Source organism: Echinococcus granulosus (genome assembly GCF_000524195.1).
Source record: "Echinococcus granulosus chromosome Unknown EG_S00003, whole genome shotgun sequence".
Classification (NCBI taxonomy): domain Eukaryota; kingdom Metazoa; phylum Platyhelminthes; class Cestoda; order Cyclophyllidea; family Taeniidae; genus Echinococcus; species Echinococcus granulosus.
The window spans coordinates 385,644-401,372 of NW_020170383.1; the positions used below are offsets into that span (position 1 = coordinate 385,644).

At 43.0% G+C, this 15,729-nt stretch overlaps 1 protein-coding gene across 1 annotated transcript; it reads left to right on the forward strand. All coding sequences in view use genetic code 11, as the record gives it.

The window, feature by feature from the left end:
• Positions 1–6,042: 6,042 nt before the first annotated feature.
• EGR_00726 (Serine/threonine-protein kinase NLK) lies at positions 6,043–15,320 on the forward strand (the record flags this gene model as incomplete). The annotated part of the gene is made up of 10 exons (XM_024489975.1): positions 6,043–6,252; positions 7,250–7,373; positions 9,060–9,318; positions 10,124–10,257; positions 10,672–10,889; positions 11,194–11,382; positions 11,629–11,838; positions 12,903–13,281; positions 14,298–14,397; positions 15,269–15,320. The coding sequence occupies 10 exons, from the start codon at positions 6,043–6,045 to the stop codon at positions 15,318–15,320; spliced, it is 1,875 nt and encodes a 624-aa protein (XP_024355378.1).
• Positions 15,321–15,729: the final 409 nt, after the last annotated feature.

Here is a 15,729-nt window from a genome sequence, read left to right on the forward strand (position 1 = left end):
GACGTATCGCATGCAGATGGACTGAGGTGGAGGTGTCTAGGCTTTGTGCAGTGCATTTATATAAACCGATAAACCGCAACCACCCTTTGGTCACCTGATACACTTTTGACTTTGGGTTAAACTTGATTTTGCTGCTTTTGTAGTTATTATAAATACGATGTGAATTCTTACTTAATAAAAGGGCACAACGTGCAATTGCTTTCCTTTTGAGCAGTGTGAGCAATACTGGAACATGCCTAGCTTTCGGGTAGGTTGTTGGTATCTTGAATGCTTGCGATATAGAAAAAGACTTAATATGAAAAACACATGCATTTCAAAATACAAATACCAAAATAAATTTACTACTGTTCCTACCCCTACTTTCGGCCTTTCGGCCATGTGAATTGAAGATACCGGGACGCATGAAGTAAAATCAGGATTTTGGGAAGGTAACACATGACTCCCTGTGAATGTTTTAACAAATAAATTCTTTTGAAACTGGAATAATTTAGGGTCATGTTAAAGGTTGAATTTAAGCACTCTGTTATTTTTAGATGAGCGTGATCAAACACAATCAACTCCTCAATTTTTTGTGAAATTTCATGGGAACTAATTGGCCTTTAAATCTACCCTATGGCATTTAAATACTTCTAATCTACACAAACATCTAATAAAAGTTTCGATAAATGTGGGGAATATAAGCTTTTTAGTGCATTTTTTGGAGTATCTTAAATGAATCCATCGATTTAGGAAAAAGAAGTTATGTCGCTTCTTTTTCCTCAGTTTGCTTTGAAAAGTCAGACAACAGCATATACTTTACTAAAGCTATTATTTACCACCGCTTGACACCAACGCATTACAAAATGCATCCCGTGCCTCGGATGACTATATTTTTGTAAATACGGACTCTGTACATAAAGTGGGCATGTTGGTGGTACTAAAGCGTGTTTCATTAGCGTTTTACTAGTCATGCTGAAAATAAAAGTTTTTGCTGCATTATCACATCTCTCGCGTATCCGTTAGGCGACAGATACTACTCTCGATAGTGCACGATGGTAGCATCTTTCCTGATGAGACAAAGTTCTATCACATTTCTACCCAAGTAGGCAGCAAAGTTTTGTAAAAAAGACCGAGAATAGCAATTGCTTTTTAATCTGTGAGCAATTATTAGGACTTAAGTGAGTAAATGCCATTAAAAAATTAGGCGAAATTGTCATCCTGTCAATCGTACTCGCCTTAGCATGAAAGCTGTGGAAACGGATGCCCCCCTCGCTGAAATTACCCTACATACCATCCAGTCCTGCTGACTCATCCACCCCGGTTAATAAAGAGTGGATTAGGACAGATTTCTTTTTGCTAAAAAAAAAAATAGTTACTGTAGCAACCTTTTATATGCACCTTTTTTAAATAACTAGACCTTAAATACATCGGTGCGTGCTACAAATACCATGGCGACAAAATTCTTGCGTTTACAATTCGAGTGTTCGCGAAGCGGGCCGCTGGTGAGCACATTTGATTCCAGGCAATGCAAGACCTGCAGGTCCTTGGAATTGAGTTGGCTCGAACAGTTGTACGTTTTCAAATGGCTCCCATTTATCCAGTCAAACTAGACTAGCAACAAACAACTATTTCTTTCACGCTCCTTGATAATCGTAACACGTATTACTTTATCCGTTGGAAAAAGTGGCTGTAAGACTGGAAGTGGTTTATAAAATCCTGACTATACGTAAAAGGGTATCGGAAAAAGGATATTAACTTTTATTGTTGTCTACCCTCAATTTTGCCTGGTGATTTAAAACCAAATGAGCGAATATTCTGCCGAAATACACTTACGCGTTATTGCGATAGGGATTTGGGGTGCTAAAAATTGAAGAATATGCACAAAATCGCTCTTAAATCTCAGTTTTTCTCATTGAAATAAGTAAAAAAAAAACTTGTTTTGATTGCACTGACCTTACATATGCCCCCATTTTGAGCTATTGAGCTGTATAGCACATGCACAAGGATGTGAGTCGCTGAAAACCATAAACTGCAGGTAAGACGTTAGTTCGGAGAGTATACTTAAGTGCGCATTACTGGCTTATCACCAGGGGAAAGTACCTCTGCTTCTATTTTTGTTTGGTCCAAATCATCCAAAATACTAACCTAATATCTTATATTTTCCATTTGCTTGTTGTTGAATGTCGCGATTATGGTAGAAAATAAGACGAATAAATCTATACAATTTGGGCTTCTCAAGCGGCGAAACACAGGGATTATGGGCTAACTTGATCGGGTTTGGCGAGATAGCGTGATAGCCGCACGCATTGAGTTGGATATATGGTGGCAACAATATTCGCCAGGAGGACTAAAAATATATTAAATAAACTACAAAACACCGAAGAGAATTTTGATTTTCATTGTTTCTTCATGCTGAGCTTTTCTCTTTAAACTGCACAAATTACTTTTCTCTTTTTAGGCTTTGGATTCAGCTCATTTCATGACCTTCTTCCGGAGTTTCCGGATCTACAGTTAAATAAAACCTATGACAGCCTTAAAATTGCTGCTATTTGGGAACAGGACTTGTCACGTGTCGTTTGAAGTAGCTGCAGGTGGTAGTAGCATCTTCAGCTAAGGTCCCGCCTGTCTGGTTGCCACAGTGACACTTTGTCTGTCACGGGGTGGCAGGGCCACAGCATTCGTCTAGTGTAAGCACGTGCGTGTGACCTCGTCTGTGCCGAGGTGACCTCAGGCAGGTAGGCGGGTAGACTGAGGGTTGTAGGGTTGGTTGTCCGATTTGTGCATGTCCAACCACTCTCAGTAGACATCAGAAAATTGGTTTAAATGCACAATTCTCAAGAGGGCTATGTGTTTGGGCGTTTCCCTTCCCATATATAATCAGATATCTTTTGCATCGGCATTCTTCATTGTGGCTACTTTGGCTTATCCTTCTTAAAATTATGACACTTTTTCCTTCGCCATTATTATGATGACGTTAAATCACTATATCATCAGATCAATCACAGAAATGCATGCAACTTGGAGGAAACTTTTGTAGTAGGTGATTTGTCACAACTAAAGAGACCCATATAATGCTAAAGGATAATGATGAAAGAAGCATTGGAAAGAATTTAATGCAAGTTTTTGCAATAGTTTACGGGAAATAGTCTTACTGCTTTCAACATCGCTGCAACCATATCCTAGAATATCATATTGAGGATAGAAAAGTTTAGTGGTGTATTGCGTTTTGACAGTTCACCATATCAACACGTGGTGCTTTGTTATGAGGCCTTGTCAGCGTCTCCCCAAATTTCTAGTTGCGCTATAGGGGGCACATCAACCCCCTGGTGAAGCACTGAAATCAGAATACAAGGCTGGCATTGTTGTGCGCATATTCGCAAAAAATACCAATCTCTGCATTACATTTTTTCACCATTAATCCAGCTGTCATCGCCACCTGTGATCAGGTATATTATCGTGGAAAGTGAACATATGGGTTAAATTTTGACCGTTTAATTGCATCAAACTTGATAAAACGGTGGTGAGTTAACGGCCATTTGCAATCGCCCTCATATAGGCGTTGCAATTAAGTCACCTCGATAGGTTATTCATAATTAAGGATTAAAAAAGCTGTGCTCTAAGATAAATCATCAGCACAAAGTCATTCTCAAGCGAAGAAGAATGACTTTCTGCTTTGAGAAGTAATATAGAGTTTGAAATCTTGGAGTTATTATGACAAATGAAAGAAAGAAATAATAGCAGTTTACCTTTTATTTATTCAGGTTGGTCGAGCTTCCACACTCTTGTTAAATTGATAAGGAGGTGTCGTGCTACCAATGCGGGCAGAAGTGTGGGCTCTGCAGTCAAGAGACCGCATTTATCGGGTCATTACCAGTAGAAGCACGCCCGGCCATCTGTAAACTCCCCATCATCGTTTTTTATTACTTATTAATGAGAACATTCCACTTTACAGATAATTTTAAGCATAATCATTAATCCGTACTGTACCAACCTGTCTGGAACTACACACAATGTTGCTTTCGATGAAGAGATAACCTTCACACAAATGAAAGGCAACTAGACCCATGAAAAGCCTTGAGAAACAGGTATATAAAAAGTTCATAAGAGATGGAATGTACAATGCACACCTCAAGACACTCTGACGACTCCAGAGGTTACTCCAAAGGAAAGAAGCTACAAACCATTGAAATTCTGGAATTTTAACTCGTATAGACTAAACACTCATTTGAAGCCCGACGATTGTGAACAAGACCTGTCTTTGCACAATAAAGTGCATTCCAAAATCAAGTCAGAATCTGCACGCATCACTCATATGGGCATGATTCGAATTACCGTCTAAAAGCCCTGTGAAAATTTGCCTTCTTTCGGCTACAGTAACAAACGCATTGAAATAAGACATCAGCTACTTTTATTCCTTGGCATGTTTACAAATGCTAACAGAAGGGAGGCTACAAATCCACTGAACTTCGGTAAAGCCGGGCTGTTACCTACAATTACACCTGCCCCGACGTCTGTAGCAAGCCGCATTCGGTAGCCGTTTATTCTGTTACCCCTTGTTGTAGGAAAAATAATATTGACTTGATGTTCAGATACCATGAATGCAGTCTATTGACGAATAACTCATTTCCGTGCAACAATTCTTTTTGAATTTCCAGTTTTTGTAGTTTTACAAGAGTCTGTGACGACTTCTATTCCTTTTGCGACTGTCAAGCCTTTTGGGTGCGTCGCATCGATTCTAATGATCGTGACTGAGGTTACTCCATTGCTCCAGACAACCATTTAGCCGGTTGCGTTTACGATTTCATGCTTCATGTCCATCATCCGATACCTCCATATCAGCTTTCCTCTCTGAATATTCTCTCGGACATCCAAGAATAGTTGAGCATTTAGTTTTCGGTTCACGTTTAGCCCAGAGTACTTTTTAACTGCAATTTTGGGGGTTTTTATCACAGTCATACTATCTATGCAGTATCAAACTTTAATCTCCCAATTGCCTCGGTAAAGTTGTCAAAAAATTCTGGTTAAGTGTTTTGCACGGGTGTAACAGATGCATGAGTGGCATCCACCGGTTTCACAATTTGTTAGTAAACTTCAGATATTATTTATTTTAGCACCCCTAAACACAGGCTAGTCGGTTTGTCTGAGAAAAACAAGGTAGCAGTCGGACTCATTGTTATAGGTACTTTTTGACAAGTACTTGAGGCAAATAATGACATTTGGTGTTTAAAATCAAGCATTAAGCATTTATTTTTATTGTTTCAGCGGTGATAAACCGTTAATTGGTTCCGTACCCGACGGAGGTAAAAAATGAAGAAAGGGAGAAAGAAAAGTGGCATGTTAAACAAGAGCGGGGTACTGGGGGAGGCAAACAATTGCGTTTCTAAAGCACATTATTCAGAAGTCTTAAACATTTCGTTTTGATACCTTGAATTTGATAATGGCTTTCGACTGTCATACCTAGACGCCAGTTAATGGCTTCATCTTTTCGTGTTGCCTGTTTGCGTTGATAAAAATCACTTGCGTTGCCTCTCAGTCCACGCACAATAATGTTCTCTGATGCACTAATCCATTTGTTCGTCGGTTCACCCGCCTTTAACATGGAAAATAATTGAACCATACACTTATCACTACTTAAAATAGAACTTCTAATGTTAAGTAAGAAAAAACGTAGTTCATAATAATCACTGCAAAGTTTTAGTTCCATTTTCTAATAAAGAGGGTCTGTCATTAAGTATGCTTGTTATTTTTTCCCATGCATATTTTACTATGCAGTGGATTTTGCCCATTGCAAATTGGCAAGCATTGTGCTTTAACGCGGTCTTGTTTACTGGAACCTATTAGGCCTCATTTTAGCTTATCATTGAGGTGCGATAGGCTGGTGCCGAGTTTCCTTAAAACGAAATTAGTATTTATTGATTCACTTACGACGATATCAAAAATGAAAATGAAATTTACTGAAACCAAAAACCTGGATCTGCTAGTTATAGCAGTGTTTCTTACAATAAGACTGCTTAGGCCTCAATCGGTGCTTGAAGGTTTGCGCTGAGCGTGTGCGCTCTGGAAATGCGCTTGAGTCGACCAATCGATGGGCGCTGGTCGGTGCGCTGCGGCGCGTTTTCGATTTTCGATTTCTCGTGCGGACGCCCCACCCCTCGTTGGCACTCAATGAGCTCCTCAAGTACACGTCGAAATGGTGCTGTGGGTGTTAACACACGGAGCAGCAGAATGCATCTTGAAGCCAAATTCTTCAACAGTAGTTTGATGAAATTCGAAGTACTGTATATTTACACAGTACATTTATCTGGAAAATAAGCAGAAGAACTAATGGAACCCCGTCTTCAGGCATGCAGTCATGAAGCTTCTGTTTTTCACCTGATTTTTTACTGGAGGAAATAGAACGTACGCCCTCTTAGGAGTAGGGAGACAGTTTGCCAGGAGTTTACCAAAGCAACATAACAGTGCCTTTGTTATCAAAATTTTGGGATAAATTAGACACTAACCTGGTTATGCTTAACTCTGTTCTTTATAAATGAAGTAAAGCTCAAAATCTTCCATTCATTTTTATCGTATGCAAATCCTGAATTTCAATCGCATTTCTCATTTTTCAAACTGAAGATATTTTGCCTAGGCATATTAATGAAGCTGACATGGCAAATCATCAAGTCAGTCATTGTTTCTGAGTGTTTGTGGTGAAAGGTTTAGACATTTTCCTGGGCTGAATGGTAAATGGTTTTGTGAATAGGTATTTTCTTAGTTTTTTATTATTTTCTTACTCTTAGTAGTTTGATTACACCAACAAAATGAAGATATTTTAAAGTGGACGTTGGTTTGTCTTGAGGCTAATGATACATCTGGTGGGGAGGTCAGAAAAAAAAGGCATTTAGACAAAGCATTCCTGTTTTTGACCCTTATTGTATTAAACAACTAAACACGTACACTTATAGAGGGCCCAATAAATTCTCCATGGACTTCTTCATTACCACTCCTAATTTTCTTTCACTTCTAATAACAAGACAAATTGAGTGAGGTACAAGTTCTAAAGCGATTAATAGAGATAATATTGCAGCTGAGCAATTGGCAAAGATCACCTTTTTCGTGGCATTGAAGCTCGGAATTCTCTTTCATTTCCACTTATTTTTATTATAGGTAATGGCACCTCATCGAGCTATATGCGTCTATTACTATTACACGTTCTATTATTAATCTTGGCCGTACTTTTCGGTGTAAAAAAAGCGCCTACATTCCCCAAAGTACGTCTTACTACGCATAGGAGGCTACCACTACCCAGTGGCCGGGCTTATTCACCGTTAAAAGTGCGCTGACCAATGGGGTGAAGACAAGAGGGAGGGAGAAATGTGGAGACGAGGTGTGTCAGAACAAGTGTGTTCCTCCAGGTATTGCGAGGAGGCGCGAATTCCAGTGGCTGGCTCTAAGGCGTAGACGTAATTGACGTCTGTGTAAATCGACCTTCCTCGAAGTTGTGTGTGCTGCGTATGCTACCGTGCACAGCTATAAAGGACGAACCGGTTGGTAGCGGTGATCTGTACCATTGTCTCAACACAGCTCCGTAAGTGCTCACACACATCTCATTTCTCCACACTTATCATACTTACTTTTATTGCCTTTTTCTGATTGATTTCCTCCCTCTAATGCTATTTAACGTGATTGGCTGTTTTCACTCCTTGTTAGGTGAATTGTGGGCTATGAAAACCTGTGTTTATGCGCACACCTGTATTAGAAATTCCCCCACGCATAGCCAGCACGTTCATTGAAGTTTAGACTCAGGTTATGTTGTTTTGAATAAAACCACGGAAATGCGATATTCGAGCCGCGTCCGTTTGACAGATGGTCCCATTTCAATGCGGTGTCACATACGTTCCTGGGTAGAAGGTGCGCTCCTATTGGCAGAACTCACAACGAACGGGTGTGCATGCGTGCCGGTTAAAGTAGTGAATCCTCGGCGTTTTCTGGGTCAGCGAAAACAATCCCCTTATTTATGGTTGGCTGTGGGCGGGTGACTCACGTGCAATAGCAAGTACACTAGGGACAAAGGGCCTTGACAGTGACACCTGGGTGTACGTTGTAGACATGCCAATCAAGCTTGATTTACAAAGGTGTCAATTTGGCCTCTAGCTAAACTAAAGAATAATCTTTACTGCAATCAATATCTTGCTTCACGGTCCAGATATTGTTCGAGCTCTACCAAATGTGGGTCCTGCAGTCTAGCGACTCATAGGTCTTTCACATATTTTTTAGGACCCGAGGTCATTCAAATTCAAAATTTATCTCAATCACTATACAGTAATAAAATTGCTATTTCTGACACTGGTCCTGTCGGTGGATCATAAACCTAAGAGCCGATTAAATGGCCAATCTGTTGTAATGAGAGAAGCGAGATTTGGCTGATTACAGTGGCGAAAGTGCGGAAGAGATGTATGTGCACGCGTGGTTAGTCTTGGAAGGCGCATGCAGAGAAGAGGCGCATGGGCTGAGGTGGCTGCGTCATCGCCCCGACACGTATGGCGTGTGCAATGAAGTGCGGCCGGCTGCGTGCGCACACACGTCCGCACTTGCAGCACGCGTCACTCCTGGCCTGTCTGTCTATTGATTTCCAGCGTGCATGCGATTCTGTGCGGTGTGTTTGCTGCGCGCATGCGCGTGTGCGTACGTGGGTGCGTTGTGCAGGCTAAAGGATAGCCTGACACGCGCGTGCATGTCGCGTATACACGCCCGGCGTTTCTGCTGACGTATTCGCTTAGTGCGTGTGCGTACGTGTGTGCAAGTGGGCGCGCACCGGTGCGTACGCGTGCACGATCGCGTGAACATACGATAGTAAACAGCCTGGCACTATTCTGCGGCTGCTGCTATATAGGGCTGGGTAGCCTTGAGTAGGGACTATTAGCGCATCTCGTCTTTTTCTACATTCCAGTCATTGTAGGAACAGAACGGATAATCGCACGCTCTTGGCACCGTTTCATTATTCCATAGAAGTAGTCGATAGTCTTGAGTCATGTCTACCACCGTAGTCAATCGTCAAATTGTACATCGACCGTTCCGCAATGTCATTCAGAGTTATTCAGGTCAAATTGGAAGCGGCGGATCGACGATAAGCAAGGCCAGCTCACACAACTCTTCCGATCGCTCCCCCAACGGAATGCTGGTGGCATCAACGGCCACCGCGACGGTTGTCCACCGAGAAGAGGCCCTTCTCGCTATCTACGTCCATCCGACGGATGCAGGAGGTGTCGGCCACTACAAACCATTCCTACTGCCTCCACGCGCCCCTGGCGAGAGCTCTCTCGAAAAGGGCCTCGGGTACGGCGCTTTCGGCGTGGTCTGGTAAGCTATTCGTACCCCCTTAGGGTCTCACTATTGCTTTTATAAATATTTCCTTCTGTTAAATTTTACGTGTTGAAATGAAAGTCTAATTTTGCATGCCCAAGCCGAGTTCTCAAGTATTTGCGAATGTATCCTGATTTATTTCATAGTAGGTTTAATTGCCGGCCAGCTAAGGAGTCTTTATTCTTGCCGAACGGCGAACGAAAATTTACGTTTTTGACCTGAGAAGGTTGAATGGTTGACCTGCCACGCAACTTTTAGCTTGAGAGCAGGATGCGTGGCCTTAGCTAAGTCCTAGTTTCGTCGCACGCGATTCATTAGTAACTTTCACCTAAAGGCGAATTATAACAGTTTTATCTGCAAAAACTACCTAGTTTTCTTATGTCTGCGCTTAGTATTTATCAAGTAAAATTGACCACCATTCACCGAGCGTGCTGACATCTCAAGTTCCCCCTGTGGACCTATTTTTTACCTCAATCTACCTAATAGGCCACACCAGGAGGGATTTAGGGGAAGGATTTTATCTTTTGCGTCTATAATGTACGGCCACACCCACAGTTTATTCGTTGATGGGACACTTTCGTGCCAGTAAACTTTAGTCAATTGATTGCTCTGCATGCATCACAAGCGCGCCTGTTCTCGCACCATTCTCGTGACTCATCATTACCACCTTCATCCCCACCTTTTTCCCCCACTTTTACATTCTTGCTCAAACAGCATAGGTGACCCTACTTCTGTTTTGCATAACAATACAGTGCTGGTATAAACGCTGAAGGTTAAAGACTTCGAGTCGCCCCCTTTTCAGGTCGGTCATCGACCCGCGGGATGGACGCAGAGTGGCGTTGAAACGTATTCCCAGAGTCTTCCACAATCCGATCACAGCAAAGCGTGTATACCGCGAATTAAAAATGCTTTCCGTGCTCCATCACGATAATGTGAGTCGCCTCTTCTCATTTGCTTCTCCCAACTACCCTGATATTCGAATAGGCTTTAACTTTCCTTGTTTTCGCTTCAGATTGTCTCATTGATTGATGTGGTAAAATCAGACAACTACTCCAACTTTGACGAGGTGTATCCTTTCAACTGAGTTCTTTATCTATTTTAGTCCATACGAAAACCACTTCTTATTTTTCCATAAGTCACATTAACTTCAAAATGTGCCTACAGAACCACTATGACATTTGAAGACAACGAACCATGGAATATGAAAATGCCATATTTTCACAAAGTTGAAAAATTAATACTATTGATAAAGGCGCATTTTTGGCGAATGAGCCCACAATCTCGGACGCTGCTTAGCTGAAATGGCCCGCATATTACCCCTAGCAAGAAAACCCTATTTACTGGTTATAGCCTTAACTGCAGTTTCCCCGAACAGATATCTTCTATTCGAGTTGATGCAGACTGATCTGCACAAAATCATCGTTTCCCCTCAGCCACTATCTTCAGATCACGTGAAGATATTCCTCTATCAAATCCTGCGCGGTCTAAGATACCTTCACTCTGCTGGTATTGTTCACCGCGACATCAAGCCCGGAAACATGCTAGTCAATTCAAACTGTCTCCTGAAAGTGAGTGAACTGTTGGATTCCTTTTTGGGTACTCCCTCGTTCACCTCTTCCACTCCTGTAGGAAAGTAAGGGTGGACACAAGCATGAGATATATCACCAGGTCACCACTTAGTGAGTGAGATAAGCTCTGTGTGGGTGCTCTTGTTCTTTTAAAGTTCAATTTTCCCATCGATATTACTCGAAGACCTTAACCTTACCTTCGATCAATGGCATTCACCGATAAGGTGACCTGCACAATATGCTGGCTATATCTTTTTGCCTTTTTTCACCAGCAAATTTATCGACAGTGTCTCTCATTCCATAGATTTGCGATTTCGGCCTAGCTCGCATGGATGATCCTAAGAATCAGGTTCAGCTCACCACCGAAGTCGTGACACAGTACTATCGTTCGCCGGAGCTCCTCATGGAGACCTCACGATACTCCTACGCCGTGGATATATGGAGCGTTGGATGCACGTTCGCTGAACTCCTCAGCCGTAGAATTCTCTTCCCGGTAAGGGCGATTTGTACAGCGCTCTATTCGATGCGTACATTCACACTCATCATCGAACCCGTTGGTGCTGACTCACTCATCCACAGATAAGGCGCCGGCTCTCGACCTACTTTGCCACCTAGCTCTCATTCGCTTCCTTGTGAACACTTTCAATCCAGTGGCCATTTCCTACTACTTTGTTTGTTGCTCACACAAAGCAAAGCTTTCAGGCTAGATATTTGCTTGAACTGGCGGCAATTTTTCTAGGCCCAAGGACCGTTGGAGCAGTTGGAACTAATCGTAAATCTGACTGGTACACCAACGATAGAGGACCTGGAGAATTGCCACCCCGAAGCCTGTTGTTTCGTTCTTTCCTTTCGTCCACGGCGTCCCAATCTCGCGTTCCTTTACTCTCTTTCACCGGACATAACCGGCGCTGCTGTGGAACTCATATCCAGCATGCTTCGATTCAATCCGGTGGGTGTATTAAAGCAGCGGAGCATTTTTACTTCTGTATCTCTTTGTTCACGGGGTTCCTTTGCCTCAGCTGAGTCAGCGGCTAATGGGGCAGCGGACTGCTGCTTCCTATCCACTCATCCCTTACTCGGACACGTGCGCGCTCCCCCTCTGCAATGCGTCGTAGGCTGTCCTATAATTTAGATAAGCAGACAGACTTGAGTTGGCGCATACTTAGGCGCGACGTGGGGACAGACTGAGTCAGCTGCGAGCGTCCATGTGTTGCGTTTGTTACCTGCCCGCCCGCCTGTCTGTCCACCTTCTCTTCCCACTGTACTAGTCTGCGCGCGTTTGCCTCGGGTTACCGGCGCCCTGGGGCTGTATGTGGATGTGGTGTCCTTACTTTTGGATGCCTGGAGAAATGCGCAAGTGCGTTCCACTCGGCCACCTTGCCCCAACCACCGTCACGTACGGAGGAAGCAGGGTATTTTTAGTAGGCAGTTCAGGCGAATCAACAACGTGATGCGGCTCAAGTGGACCGCAGTGGGACGAAACATTAATCGCTAAAAATAGTAATGCGTTTCATCACTGGCCCATCTGCATCCAATATTAACTTCGGGATATCGAAGGGTATGCCAGCCTGCCACATTTCTGATTTTTGCGCCTCAGCTCCATGGTACATGTCGATCCATTCGCATGGCACCCAAATAAACACACTGTTTCACTAAATATAATACCTCCGGCTGATCAACAACATGAATAGTCAATCCTATGAAACTACTACTTAAGCAGTACTAATTCGTTCTCTTCTTTTTAGAGCAGTCAAGGGATGAGATTAGGATGGTAAAACTCTACCATAAAAAAATTGTAATTCGATAAAAGTTAAGACATTCTAAATAGGTTTTACGCGGCATGGGGCAAATGTCAATGAAATAAAAATCCATAAGATAGGCAAAAGAGAGTATGAGGAACAAAGCAGAATGCAATACACTTCTCTGGAAGGCTCTAACCGAAAACACTTTGTTTTATTTCGAGGTGTGTAAGAGTCCTCCATGAATCAGTTCTGATGGTTTTTGTCGGTACAGAAGGCTCGAATTACGGCGGAGGAGGCATTGAATCACTGCTACCTAGAGGAGGCGAGACTGCGATACCACTCGTGCATGTGTACCTGTTGTCACGACGTGCCGGTGACCCCCACGAGTACCCAAGGAACCATGAGCAGTCCCGGTGGAGTTAGTGACAATGGGTCGCTCTCCTCAGCACCTGTCACACCCACCAGTTCCATATCCTCAGCCGCCTCCTCGGCCTCCACCTCGCCCGCCGACACTCCCGGCAAGCAGCAACAGCAGCGCCCAGCAGGAGTCCTCACTCGTCGTAAGTTCTGCCGCAATCTCGACCCTATAGCCAACTTTCTGCTGCCCCTCGACCTCGACTCACACTTCAAACGCCTCTCCGATGCCAAACGTAAGTTCCTTCACTTCGTCTATTTATCCATTCAGTCCACACTTTTGGGAACTGAAGCGTCGACAAGCATAAATTTCAAATAGGGATTTTTATTTGGCTAGCATTTTCACGCTGTTGCGTTACAAGTCCATTTAGGCAAGTCCTTTAGAAGTAAGCAACGATTTTCATTCCGGGTATTTGTTGATGGCTTAGTTTTCCTTCCCAATTTATCGTTGGACGACCCCAATTGGATTTATTCAGATTAAATAAATCGGCCATTGCCATCCAGAAAATGCGCGAGAAACATTTAAGTTAACCTAGGTTACTCACTCTGACGAAGAAAGACACGTCTTCGTAACGGGTAATAGCTAATCTCGTAGGCTGAGATAGACACCTTTCAATCAGCCATTTAAATTTCCCTGGTAAGGCGGGGCACTGACTGTGCCACTACAACGGAAAGGCGGTATCGGAAACTACCTTCACTGCTTAGTCATCCTGGTTACATAATGCTGTCGTTAGGGCGGTTCAACGTTTACACCTGGAGTAGGAACAATCAAAAATTCAGTCACAATGTAAAGGTGGGTCTGTTTTTCACCATCTTAAAAAGCTGTGATCCGTTTCCTGTCAATGGATTTCACATAGGCAAAAAGATATTGCTTCATCGTCCTAGTTCTCACAGCAAAGTGACTAGCGAAAACGAGATTGAACCCTTTCATTTTTGTCAGACTAGTCATGGAGATCAATTTGATGAGAGAATTCCTGTTAGCAACATCAAGGCCAGTCATTTATGTAACTCCGAGCCAAACTTTCTTGCACAGTGGGGTCAAATATCATCTCTAGGCAGAGCAGACCAGGTGATCAAAAAAGCGCGTTTTATTTTTGCCCACTTCCAGGCTAACTGGGAGACGCAAGTGCTTACATAAATTCTTAAAGGTTCTTTGACATTTTTATCAACAATACACCTCAGTCTTCAGTTGACCTTATTTACAGCTTCTGTTCATACATCGCATTAAATTACTCAAACTTCTTCATTTCAGGCATTCTCTGGGACACGTTGCAGGAATATCATCACCGTGACACTCGGAGTGCAAAGTTAATTCTCAATAAGAATGGTGCTAACTATCGGGCTCTTGTCACGTAAGTGACATTGACACTTAGCCTCACATTTTTCCAACATCACTCGCCCTTCTGTCAAGCTCGAATGCGCAAGAACACACACAAACACTTGCACTGCATCCAAGTAAGAGGGATTTAACAATCCAACTGCTGTACACAGGGTGCGGTGGGGCACTACCTTGGGTGCATGCGAAAGCTGCAAGCATTGTGGGGAAGGACTGATACCTCATCTGAATGCGATTAGCATCTGCATTGCACGCTACGGACATTGTATTTTGCCATCTTAAAACCAAATCTCCAAAGGTTATATTGGAGAGCCATCTCAGAATGTCCTAATAATCTGGCTTTCAAGATGCTCTTCCATCTCCTCTTAATAAAATGCCATTATTTGTAGCCAATATTTGAATTGGCACTCGAACCGACGAGAGCGCTATTAATTGCTTTGACTGGTGTGCTAACAACTTTGCTGTCGAATCCTTACCATCATGTAGACCTGCCAAAATCAGCAAAACTGTTGTTGAAACGTGCTGCAGTGATTAACATAGCCATGAGTGGTGTAATTTGCACGAACTCTCTCATTCGCTTTAACTCATGGTTTGGTAATCGCATTACTTAAAAATAGAATTTTTATGTGCTGAGATTAAAGACTAAATAATTTGGTATGGTGAATAACTTGCGCTCGCACAATTATAGGCCAGTGCATGTTTCTGTTAGAGGTGGTTTGCATGCGCAAACATTAACCTGAAAAGAGCAGCCATGGGTGCAACGTTGGCGTCCGCATAGACTAGAAAAACTCAATTTCAATCGGGAGACCGTAAATTCAATTGTCGCATCTAATTTTTATCGCGTCGCGGATAGGTAGTCCATGTTATAACAGGCGTATCTCTTGTAGGTCAAATGTAGCTCAAGCGAAGGAGATACCGGCGGTGCGTCGTTGGCGCTGAAACGATTACTGACTTCGCACCTTCTCCTCTAAACATTGCTTGTATCATAGTCTTTTCACCAGTATTCGTTACGCTCTGATCGGAAGCGCACTTGTTTGCCCTCCAACACCGTTCTCCTCTCCACTCCCCTACCATATCCCTCTAGCAATATTCATTTTATACACGCGTTCTTTCAACAACAGCAAAAGCAGCAACACCAGCATAATGGCTGACTTTGGGATTCGTTTTTTCCTTGTTTGTGTTAACTTATTTCTTTTTCGACAAGCTGCTTCCGTGTACGTATGTTCAATTGCGTCTCCGCTCCCACATCACTTTACCCCCCCCCCCCAGCCCCTCCTATATTGTTCAACGTAGGCATGTGTGTTTATCTAGGTGGACCCTTCTCAAGTTAACGTACCACTCTTTCAAG